This window comes from Grus americana, chromosome 3, assembly GCF_028858705.1.
Source record: "Grus americana isolate bGruAme1 chromosome 3, bGruAme1.mat, whole genome shotgun sequence".
Lineage (NCBI taxonomy): Eukaryota > Metazoa > Chordata > Aves > Gruiformes > Gruidae > Grus > Grus americana.
Genome location: NC_072854.1, coordinates 18,490,715 through 18,501,536, shown reverse-complemented (window position 1 = coordinate 18,501,536; position 10,822 = coordinate 18,490,715). Strand labels below are relative to the sequence as shown.

Here is a 10,822-nt window from a genome sequence, read left to right as displayed (position 1 = left end):
TGTCTTGAAATGTCACAGTGTCACAGAGCTCTCTGAGGCACTTCATACATGACCGTGGTATAACTGTGGCTGTCGTGGTTTAACCCCAGTTGGCAATAAAGCACTACGCAGCCGCTTGCTCACTTATTCTTCCCTTCCCCACCCTCCCCGCCGCAGTGGGATGGGAAGGGGAATCAGGAAAGGGGAAAAAAAAAACAACAGTAAAACTTGTGGGTTGACATAACAGTTTAATAGGATAGCAAAGGAAAAGAAAATGCTACTACTAATAATAGAACATATGAAATGAGTGATGCACAGTGCAACTGCTCACCACCCACCAGCCGATGCCCAGCCTCTCCCCAAGCAGTGATCACACCCAGGTCAAATTCCCCCCCAGTTTATATACTGAGTATGATGCCGTATCATATGGAATATCCCTTTGGCCAGTTTGGGTCAGCTGTCCTGGCTGTGCCCCCTCCCAGCTTCTTGTGCACCTCCTGCGGAAGGCTCACACATCCTCGCTGGCAGGGCCGGGGAAGCTGAAACGTCCTTGACCTAATTGTAAACACTGCTTAGCAGCAACTAAATATTAGTGTGTTATCAACATTATTCTCACACTAAATCCAAAACACAGCACTATACCCTTACTAGGAAGAAAAATAACTGCATCCTAGCCAAAACCAGGACAGTGGCTTTCCTAAGAATGCTGAATAACATGTGAGTAGTATTTTGCCTTACACAGAAAAGTACAGCAGGCAATGGTGAAACGGATAATCTGCATAGATTACTGTCGACAGAAGAAAGGGAAGATTCTTCTGTGGGATGAAACACATCACAGTGCATTTTCAGGTACCAAAACCAGAGGAGCACTAAAAAGTATCTTTGAAGTGCTGTTGCACAGAAGTTGTTTTCACAAAGCACAGTGTTTCTTAATTAGTTGTAGCACTGTCTCAAGAACCACTTCCTTGGAGGGGCTGGCATCGACCTCTTGGCATGCAGGATTTACCATCCTTCTGTATGACTCTTCAACTCTATTTAAAAACAAAACAAGAGAAAGGAAACTACAAAATGCAGGGGTATGAAATGGTATTAGTCATCAGTCTCGTAAGAAAGTGTTTGCGCTGCAGAATGAAATCTACCGCAAAGATGATGTGGTTTAGCCCAAGCTGGCAGCTAAGTACCACGCAGCGGCCCTGTCACTCCTCCCCGCCACATCGCACCACCACCCCACTGTGGGATGGGCAGGAGAATCAAAAGAAAAAGGTAAAACTTATGGGTTGGATAAGGAACAGCAAAGGAAGAGGAAAATAACAACAACATAATTTAGAATATACAAAGCGAGTGATACACAATGTAATTTGCTCACCCAAGGACCTGACACCCAGCCTGTCCCCAAGCCACTGCTCCTCCCCAGCCAGCCCTCTTTACATCCTGAGCATGATGTCATATGGTACGTAATATCCCTTCGGCTAGCTTGGGTCACCTGTCCTGGATGTGTCCCCTCCCAGCTTCTTGTGAAAAGTAACCCTACCCTAGCTGAAAACCAGGACAAAAGAACAATAAACCATTATTAACTATTACAATGCCAGCCTCAAAGGGTATAGTTTCCTTGACACTGATTCCCAGAGCTCATCCACATTCACATGGCATGGTATTAGAGTACCTACTTCTTTACAGCTCAGTACTGGATACAGTCTGGAACAGCAGTACAGTGGACAGCCTGCTTCTAACACCTGCGTTAATTTATTCATAGCCTGCTAAGGTGTCTCTGCATTATGTGGCATGGCATTGTGTAGGTGGGCTCACTGACTAATCTCAGCTTTGAGTCACTGGAGAACTGGATTACAGAGTTGACACATTGTTTAACCCCTTCCTCTGATCAACTTTGCTAACTGGAGGAATACCAGTATGAAATACAGGATGAAAACTTCCCGCTAAGACTATAAATCTTCTCGTAATGCAGAACTCTCCCACATTTAGTCTATGAGGATGTGAATGAGAATGTGAATATAATTTTCTATGTTCCCACAAGAATTAATAATGCCAAACATTCAGGTCACAAGTTGTAAGATGAATCAAGCAAGATTCTGAATGTTCTCACATCCATGTTGACATAATTAACACGTAGAAATAACCGAAGGCTTTCTTACAGAATGAGAAGTAACAGAATTAAAACATGAAAGATTCTTAGTGGCAGCGTGTTCCCTTAGCTCACCCATCCCTCTGCAGGCCCCACTGTATGAACCGTGTGTCTGCACAGGGCTTCTGTCAGAATCACACAATGGACGTTTTTAAGGTATATCATCACCAGAAATGTTAAAACCCTAGAGGCAGATGTCAGCTTTGTGATTTGCAGATGCAGACACCAACATTCGGGTGTCTATACTGAGGTATCTACACGAGCACTAGGTATTTAAGTTTCCACTGTAGACAAGGATGATCCAATCAATACATTTGGTGGAGCCTAGAGAGCAATTCAGCGCACCCTGAAGTAGGATACGTAGGGTGCAATTCAGTTGCCTGCAGCTTTCAAACACTTTCAGCCAGAAGTGACAGAATTTACCCTGCTTGTCAGCTATGAATCCTTGGGACATTTTGCTACTGATCCCACAGGAGCCAAGATTGCCTCCATCCTCTTATTCCTCATTCAAGTGTACCTTTGGCGAAACAAGCAGTTAGCTTCCAGCTCAGCTTCCTCCTTTGTTTTCTCCAGCCCCCGACGCTGAAGCCTGTGGGCTCGCTCCTCGGGGTCAACAGTCAGGAGAAGAACAAGATCAGGTTTAAGCAGATCCTCAGGCCACTGGTACACCTCATCATGAACTGGTGGAAGATCCTGGACTTTCCCATTTATTTCAGTGGCAATTGTGTAGGCAGCTGTGCTGTGCCAGTATCTGTCAGGAAAATACAGAACGGAGAGAAATTTTAAAGAGGACACTCATTCTTCAGTAATATAGGAAACAGGTGTCAATATACTGACAAGTGCAATAATGACTAGGTAGGTCACACTGTGATTTTGAAGGGAACTGTAAAGAACAATTCTGTGCCATCCATTTTTTCTTAACAGAGTGAAAATATTCAATGCAATATTCAAAATTACTGTGAATTATGAATTAAAACATATGGCAAAAGCTACACATTAGGCAAAGAGTGTTCCAGATACTCCTACCAAAAGAAAGTCTTCTCATATAATGAGACGTCAAAAGAAGAGTTACATTATATGTCAGAATCCAATACTCAGAGTCCCTTTTTTGTGGTTCCCATCTTACTTTATGCAACAGATTATATGTGAATGAAGACGGACTTCATTAATGGTTATGCATTTCACTTGGATTTAACATTTCCACCACCATATATATTTTATATATTTCGGTGGTTTTGAGGCTGGTTAAAACTGGCACTCACACATACACAAATAACTTCTGTATATGTGTGTTATGGCAGAAGGTTACAGCCCATCTACTGAAATAAGCCAGGGGTTTCAACAGTAATACTGCAAGCTGCCTACACAGTTAGTGGAAACAAGAAATGACATTAAAAAAACCCAAAAAGTTGGAAGCAAATTTCTGGCTTTACACCTTCAAAGAGTAAGTTTACCTAAAACTTGGTCATTCTAATCCACCCTGTATCTCAGACCCTTCTCAGAGCTAGCCTTGATAGCAACTCTCATTCTCCTCAGGTTTGTCACAGAGCCCTGCTCTGGCTCAGGCTGCACAGTCCATGCCTCCACTATTCCTAACTGAAGAAGTAACACCTTTCCTGTGTGCTAAAGCCTGTGATGAGTATTACATGGATGGAAGTCCCCCACCTTATTGTCATCATAAGTATTACTCTTTAGAAGATTTAATATTTATCTGACTACCTGCAAAGTAGCACTTCAAAAAAGAAGAAAAAAGAAAAAAAAAAAAGAAAAAAGAAAAAGAAAAAAAAAGAAAAAAAAGAAAAGAAAAAAGAAAAGAAGAAGAAACCCAGAGACTATAATTGACAACTGCTGCTTGTAACACTGCACAACTGTATGATGGTACTGATGTAAGAGGATTTCTTAAATATACAAACCTGTCTATGATCACAGGTGCCTGAGTGGATGCTTCTGCTATTTCTGAAGCAAGAATGTAGTTGCCTGCAGCATAAAATGCTCTTTTAATGGGTGCTGGCTCATCATCAAATATTGTCCTCCACTGGCTGATGCAAGCTGGTGGAGATCTTAGCAGAACGCCATTCAGGGTGTCCTTAACAGACTCGGTTACAGTGGTTTTGCCTGCATTTCATTTACAGAAGGAAACATTTGTTATATGACATCTCAGATACAACTGAATTTTAAAAACTGGAAAATGCTCCCGTCTGTTCACTTGGAGCACATGTTCTGACACTTGACTATGTAACCTGAGTATCTTGTGATAAGGTTTTCAGTGGTAAATGATTATGAGTCTGGTTCCAGGATTTATTACTCCACTTTCTACTCTCAGGGCCTTCCTCCTCTCCCTCTTGCCAGCTTTCTGTCTTCACTCCTTTAAATGCATTAAATGGCAATTTCTCTATATATCCTTTTACAATACTTTTCCAGGTCACAATTCATGTGGATGTTGCAATGCTGTCACTCAATGCTTTCTTTTCAGAGGGAATTTTCAATTGTCTTTAACTGAAAATACAGAAAACAAAGTAATTCAGAGGCAACTGATATTTCTCTCTGTGACAAACTGCTGCCAGTTTCCCAGGCTACCGCTACTTTAGTTCACTCATTTGAAAACTCTCTGGTAAAAGTATATTTCATCATCTGCACAAGAAATTTAATTTCCAGTACTCCACTCCATGTATTCTTCCATTTACATAGATAAGGAATTCATCCACTGAAGGAAAATTAGCATAGACCGTTTGATCTTTTCCAAGTAAAAGAAGACAGATCAGTATTTATAATTACTAATTCTTTCAAATCTGTCACAGGTTTCCAGGATTTTTTGAATTTTTAAGCCTTACGTCTGGCTGAAAGCCATAGCGATTGCTCTTTCCAACAATTTCTCATCCGCGGTTCTTCAGCCACACATTGCTCTTACCTGTGGCATCCAGCCCCTCAAAAACTACGACGGGAAAACGTCCCTTCTTCTGGTGCTCAGGACATTTCTCCAGCAGGTCGAGTACCGCTCCAGCCTCCGGGATCCGCGCCGCGCACTGCAAGGAGAGATGCGACCCTTCACACCCGCCCGCCGCCCCGCCGCTTTTCGCTTCCCCCTGTGGCGCTGGGAGACCCAAACCCCGCAGCCCCGCAGCCCCGGCGGGCTCTCACCTCCCGCAGGCGGTCGCGGACGGCGGAGGCGGCGGGCGGCAGGGCGCGGCGGAGGGGCTGGGGGCCCGGCGGCCCCGGGGGGCACCGCCGCAGCATCGCCGCCGAGAGCCGGGACCGGCGGCAGCGCGGAGAGGGGCGGGCGGTGGCGGAGCCAGCGGGAAACGAAACTAGCTCCGCCGGCCGGGAAAGCGCCTTTCTAGGGGAAAAGCCTGGCAGGGAAGGGCTGCTCCTCCGAGGGGAGGGTTTTCTGCCTTCCCTCCCCCGCTTTAGTGGCGTGAACGGGCTTGGTCCCTGTGGGAAATGGCTCTGTGCGTGGCTGGGCTGGAATTGAAAGTGAAAAATAAAGTCTGGTTTGGCCTCGGGATCCGACCTGACTGCCCTCCCCCCAGCAAAAAAAAAGTCACGTTTCCACGGGCTCCCGTGGTTGAATCCTGATGGTCTCCAAAAAAAAAGAAGTGCAAATACAATCTGCTGCTTCGGACCGGCTCAAAGAGACAAACGAGCCATAAACCGAATTGGTTTCCTGTGTTGCAGTGCCCAGGCAGCACCGAGCTGTCAGGGCATATTGGTAACTTAACCTGTTACTCTATGCCTTGATAACAAGACCAACAGACTCAAATAATTTTGGAATTAAAACAGACTTCTACAAGCCTGCAGTGTTTTCATAACTTTATGATGGCCAGTTTCAGCTTTCATCAGCTCAGGGGCAGGAACCAGAAGCACTACAAATAGCTGTAACAGGTTCATGTCAGCTTCTGTAACTGTGGTGGGTTGACCCTGGTTGGGTGCCACATGCCCACCAAAGCTGCTCTATCACTTCCCCATCCTCAGCTGGGCAGGGGAGAGAAAATATAATGAAAGGCTCGTGGGTCAAGATAAGGACAGGGAGAGATCACTCACCAATTACCGTCATGGGCAAAATAGACTTGATTTTGGGGAAAAAATAATTTAAACTATTGCCAATCAAATCAGAGTAGGGTAATGAGAAAATAAAATTAAAAAAACCTTAAACCATCTTCCCCCACCCCTCCCTTCTTCCTAGGCTTAACTTTATTCCCTGTTTCTCTCCCTCCCGCCCAGTGGCACAGGGGGATGGGGAATGGGGGTTGTGATCAGTTCATCACACATTGTCTCTGCTGCTCCTTCCTCCTCAGGGGGAGGACTCCTCTCATTGTTCCCCTGCTCCAGCATGGGGTCCCTCCCATGGGAGACAGTCCTCCACCAACTTGTCCAACATGAGTCCTTCCCACGGGCTACAGTTCTTCATGAACTGCTCCAGTGTGGGTCCCTTCCATGGGGTGCAGACCTTCAGGAGCAAACTGCTCCAGTGTGAGTCCCCCATGGGGTCACAAGTCCTGCCACCAAACCTGCTCCGGCGTGGGCTCCTCTCTCCACGGGGCCACAGGTCCTGCCAGGAGCCTGCTCCAGTGTGGGCTTCCCACGGGGTCACAGCCTCCTTTGGGTGCCTCCACCTGCTCTGGTGTGGGGTCCTCCCCAGGCTGCAGGTGGATATCTGCTCCACCATGAACCTGCATGGGCTGCAGGGGGACAGCCTGCCTCACCTTGGTCTTCTCCATGGGCTGCAGGGGAATCTCTGCTCCTGCCCCTGGAGCACCTCCTCCCCCTCCTTCTTCCCTGACCATGGTGTCTGCAGAGTTGTTCCTCTCACATCTTCTCACTCCTCTCTCTGGCTGCAATTGCTCCTAGTGTTTTTTTCCCCCCTTCTTAACTCTGTTATCTCAGAGGCACTACCACCATCGTTGATGGGCTTGGCCTTGGCCAGCGGCGGGTCCGTCTTGGAGCCGGCTGGCATTGGCTCTATTGGACATAAGGGAAGTTTCTAGCAGCTTCTCACAGAAGCCACGCAAACCCGGTGCAGTGAGTAATGTTGCCCAAAATGTTTCAGTTTTCAAAATACGCAACTTGACATGTAGGAGAACCTGCAGCTCTGCAGAATCCTATTTCTCGCTTTCAATAGTTGGAAAACTGCCATGTAGAGAGATCTAAAGTTAAGCCTCTGATGCATCTTCTGAAAGAATACACTCTACAAGTCAGTACACTCTACAAGAAATTCCTCAGAAACTTGATGTCTTCCTCTGGTCAGCTCAAACATGCTGCACAAATATCTTTCGCTTAGCGTATCTGCAGGGAGAAGGAAGCAGCTGGTAGGCAGTATCGGTTAGCTAGAGATCAGCTACACTAGTTGGAAACTGCCCATGATGATGGTGGAAGGCTGGGTCAGAGCAGGAACTGGTGACACAGCCTTGGAGGCTCTTCAATACCATCTCAGCAGTAGGTACCAAACCTGGCTTTTTTTAGGGCAAAACATGCCCTTTTTCATACCTGAGAACTCCTGTGTCGTTCCACATCACTCGAACACATGGCTATGGCAGCTGGGTATGAATGCCGGAAGACACAGGGTAAAACATAGTCCATTATACAAGAAGCAAATAGATGGTAATTTTAAGAACATAATAGTATGCGCTACCGGGTCAGACTAGTGGCTCTTCTTGCCCAATATTGTGTCTGGCAGAATGACATGCTGTTCATAAGCCTGGCCTATCTGTGGTCTCTTCTCCTAGTCCTCGTGCTCCTCCAGCATCCGCAGTCACCAAATTAGGAATATTAGATAGCACATCCTCCTCTCTTCCTTTTAGCAATTTTTTATGGACCCTTGCTCATACATCTGCCTAAATCTCTTTTTGACTCTGTGATACAATCTATTTCCACAAACCCCTGCGGTCTCAAATTCCAGCAAGGCACAAACTGTTGTGCCAAAACAATTTTTATTTATAAGTTTTAAACTCATATCCTACTTGTTTCATCAAATGCCCCTTCTAATAATATTACTGACTTTGCTGAATAACAGTTCAACATTCCATTTATTTATCACCTTCATGGTTTTGTAAAGGTCACTCAGCTTCATCATGTCAGAAATGACAGCCCCCATCTCTTGTAAGGCAGATGCTTCATCCCCTTGATAATTTAGACGCAGGGATAACTTCTTTATTGCCATGAGGTCCTGCCAAGATGTGGAGACCTGAACCGTATCACTAGTCAAAGTATGGCTACACGTACCAAGGTTTCATAGAGCAGCGAACTAATGCCATCTGCCTTGTTCTCAATACCTTTCCGGATGATACTAAGCTTTTTGCTGGCTTTTTTTGCTGCTGCCTCCCACAGAGCCATTGATTTCAGAGCAGTAGCAACAGTGACTCCAAGGTCTCTTTCCTGAGATAGAAGTGCCACTGCTGAGCTCAGCATTAAGTGTACAAGGTTTCAATTCTTCTTTCCTACGTGCATTGCTTTACCGTTAGCTACACTGAAGCTTATCTGCCACTTTTCGATTCATCCATTTTTTTGAGGTCCAATTGACTTGCAGCCAAGTTTTGCTTGAAAAGCACTTGAAAAGCTGGCCGTGTTCCTTATTGACCTGTCTGGCTGCTTGATCTTCTGTATTTCTGTTCACCTGATGTCACTGTTGCCTTTGCCCTCCCTGCTGACTAAATGGAAAAAGCTTACTTTTGCTTTTCCTTTTCCCCTCCCACCGCCTTGATATAACATGTTTACAAGTGTTCCTGAGCCAAGCTGGTGGTGCTTCTTTCCTCCTATGTAATATGCTTATGAGATCATTTATAGCAGGCGTGTTATGTCTGTTCTCCTGGCTAATTACTTAAAAGTATCTTCTTGCAAGATTTTTAGGTCTTTCCCATCAGATTATACACAAACAGTTCAGGTAAAAAATAGGAAGACAGAGTTGCCTGTTATATCCAAGACAGGTCTTTGTATTTAAAATCAGTGTAGAGAGTATGAATCTGTTTTGAAATTAACCTGTGGTAAGTATTTTTCAGTTTCTTCACAAGGACCTTTGTCATTTTGTCTTCTGTATAATATGAAATGACGTTGAAGAGCAAATGTGCTAATTATGTGAAAAACACTGTTCTGGAGCCTGAGGGCCCACTGTGCTTGCATGTAGCTATAGGGAAGAGATACAGACACAACAAGAAGCTGTATGACCATTCAAAAACTTTTTGATCCACCCAAAGTGGAAAAAGAAGAAAAAAAAACCCTGAAAATTAATCAACTTGTAACTTTAAAAATTTATCTAGGTGCACAGTCCTGTAAAGTGGATAAACAGCTGTCTGAGACACAAAGCAGAAATTACTTAATTCGAAGGCCCATAAAATGCATAGATATGTAAAATGCACACAAATAAAATTTAGGTGTTTTCATGCAGAATAAACTTTAAAGGACATCAGTAAAGGGTCCTCCAGTAAAAATAAGGTCTGGGGATAAGATCATAAGAACACAGAAGTTAGTATAGTGTCAGGTCAAAAGACCCTCCTCTTCTGCCCGTGACAGTGGCCAGTGCCAGATGTTTGGAGAAGAGTATGGAAAGGACACAGAAGGGTCCTTCTCCCAACATTTTGCCCCAGATTCTAGGAGTCATCTGTTCAAATGCTTCCTGAGCTGGAGATCACATGCACGCCATTGAGGACCCATGGTGAACTTCTTTCAAATGTGCCTAACCTGTGTCTCTGTTTATATTGTGTATTTCATAGGTGTTTCATAATTTGATTGCATGTGGGTTTCAATTTTCTAGTTGGTAATTTCATTGGCACTCCTTGGATTCGTGCATCCTGAGAAGGGATGAGTCACCGCAAGTACAAGGTCGTTGACAGAAGCCCATTTATGGTGCTGCAGATGCAATGGAGGAGATCATTTCCAGCTGGGAGTGGAGCAAGAAGTAATACATTTATGAAATGCTAAAACTACATCTGCCCTTGGATGACTTGCCTGGCTGTCCTTGAACTGTCTGTGGTCCCCACAGATTACCTGGTAACGGCTCCTCCTTTAACCCTGTTTATGTTACTGGTTCGTATCAGTAATTTGCTTTCCCTAGCAAGATATTGCTTGACTGGAACTGCCAACTAGCCACACTGGAGAAAGCGATATCTTTATTTAAATAAATAAAAATACATAATTTAGATAAATAATTTTTCATTGTTTTAAAGTTTTGCTTTCCTAGCAACTAGGGAGCGCAGCAGCATTATCCATGTTTATCCAGCTGGATTCTTCCATGCTAGTTGTGTACCTATGTACTATCCAGTGTACCATTACTACTACTATTCAATCATTTCTGAAAAAAAAAAAAAAATGTTGAAAAGGTTTTTTGGTGCAGATTTGCAGAACTGAAACATTTTGAGTACTGGGACTCCATCGTCCCACTGTAAGATGACTTCTATAGGAAAGAAAGGGAAGGAATCAGACCTCCTACTGCTCTCAAAGAACATCATGCTTTTCTGAGCCACTTCTAGAAAGCTCCAGGATGGAAATTCTCATGACAGTTCTTACTTGCAACATTCCTTGTAGATTCAAAGCTGGTGATTTGTGTTTTCTTGTAGGTCTCACCATAGAGCATGCTAGCTAGAACAGTCTGGGAAGTAAAACGTGAATGTCTGTCTTCTTGCTGCTAGGACTTGCACATCTGTAGGAGGCACATCCTGGTCTGGGTTTACTTTGTGCATCTTTACTGTAATTCAGAGTATCATCTGAAAACATACT

General features: G+C 44.4%; 1 protein-coding gene across 1 annotated transcript; it reads right to left on the bottom strand.

Annotated features, from left to right (window-relative positions):
• Window positions 1–208: 208 nt before the first annotated feature.
• CMPK2 (cytidine/uridine monophosphate kinase 2) lies at window positions 209–5,541 on the bottom strand. Its single transcript, XM_054822556.1, has 5 exons — window positions 5,258–5,541; window positions 5,028–5,142; window positions 4,033–4,234; window positions 2,637–2,870; window positions 209–1,010 (listed from the first exon to the last, which is right to left on the bottom strand). The coding sequence occupies exons 1-5, from the start codon at window positions 5,351–5,353 to the stop codon at window positions 890–892; spliced, it is 768 nt and encodes a 255-aa protein (XP_054678531.1). The 5' UTR covers window positions 5,354–5,541; the 3' UTR covers window positions 209–889.
• Window positions 5,542–10,822: the final 5,281 nt, after the last annotated feature.

Coding starts and splice junctions, on each gene's coding strand:
- CMPK2 (XM_054822556.1), bottom strand. CDS start 5,353: ATGCTGCGGCGGTGCCCCCCGGGGCCGCCGGGCCCCCAGCCCCTCCGC. Junction 2,871..4,032: donor GCACCTGTGATCATAGACAG/GTTTGTATATTT, acceptor TTTTCCTGACAG/ATACTGGCACAGCACAGCTG. Junction 1,011..2,636: donor AACTGCTTGTTTCGCCAAAG/GTACACTTGAAT, acceptor GTTTTTAAATAG/AGTTGAAGAGTCATACAGAA.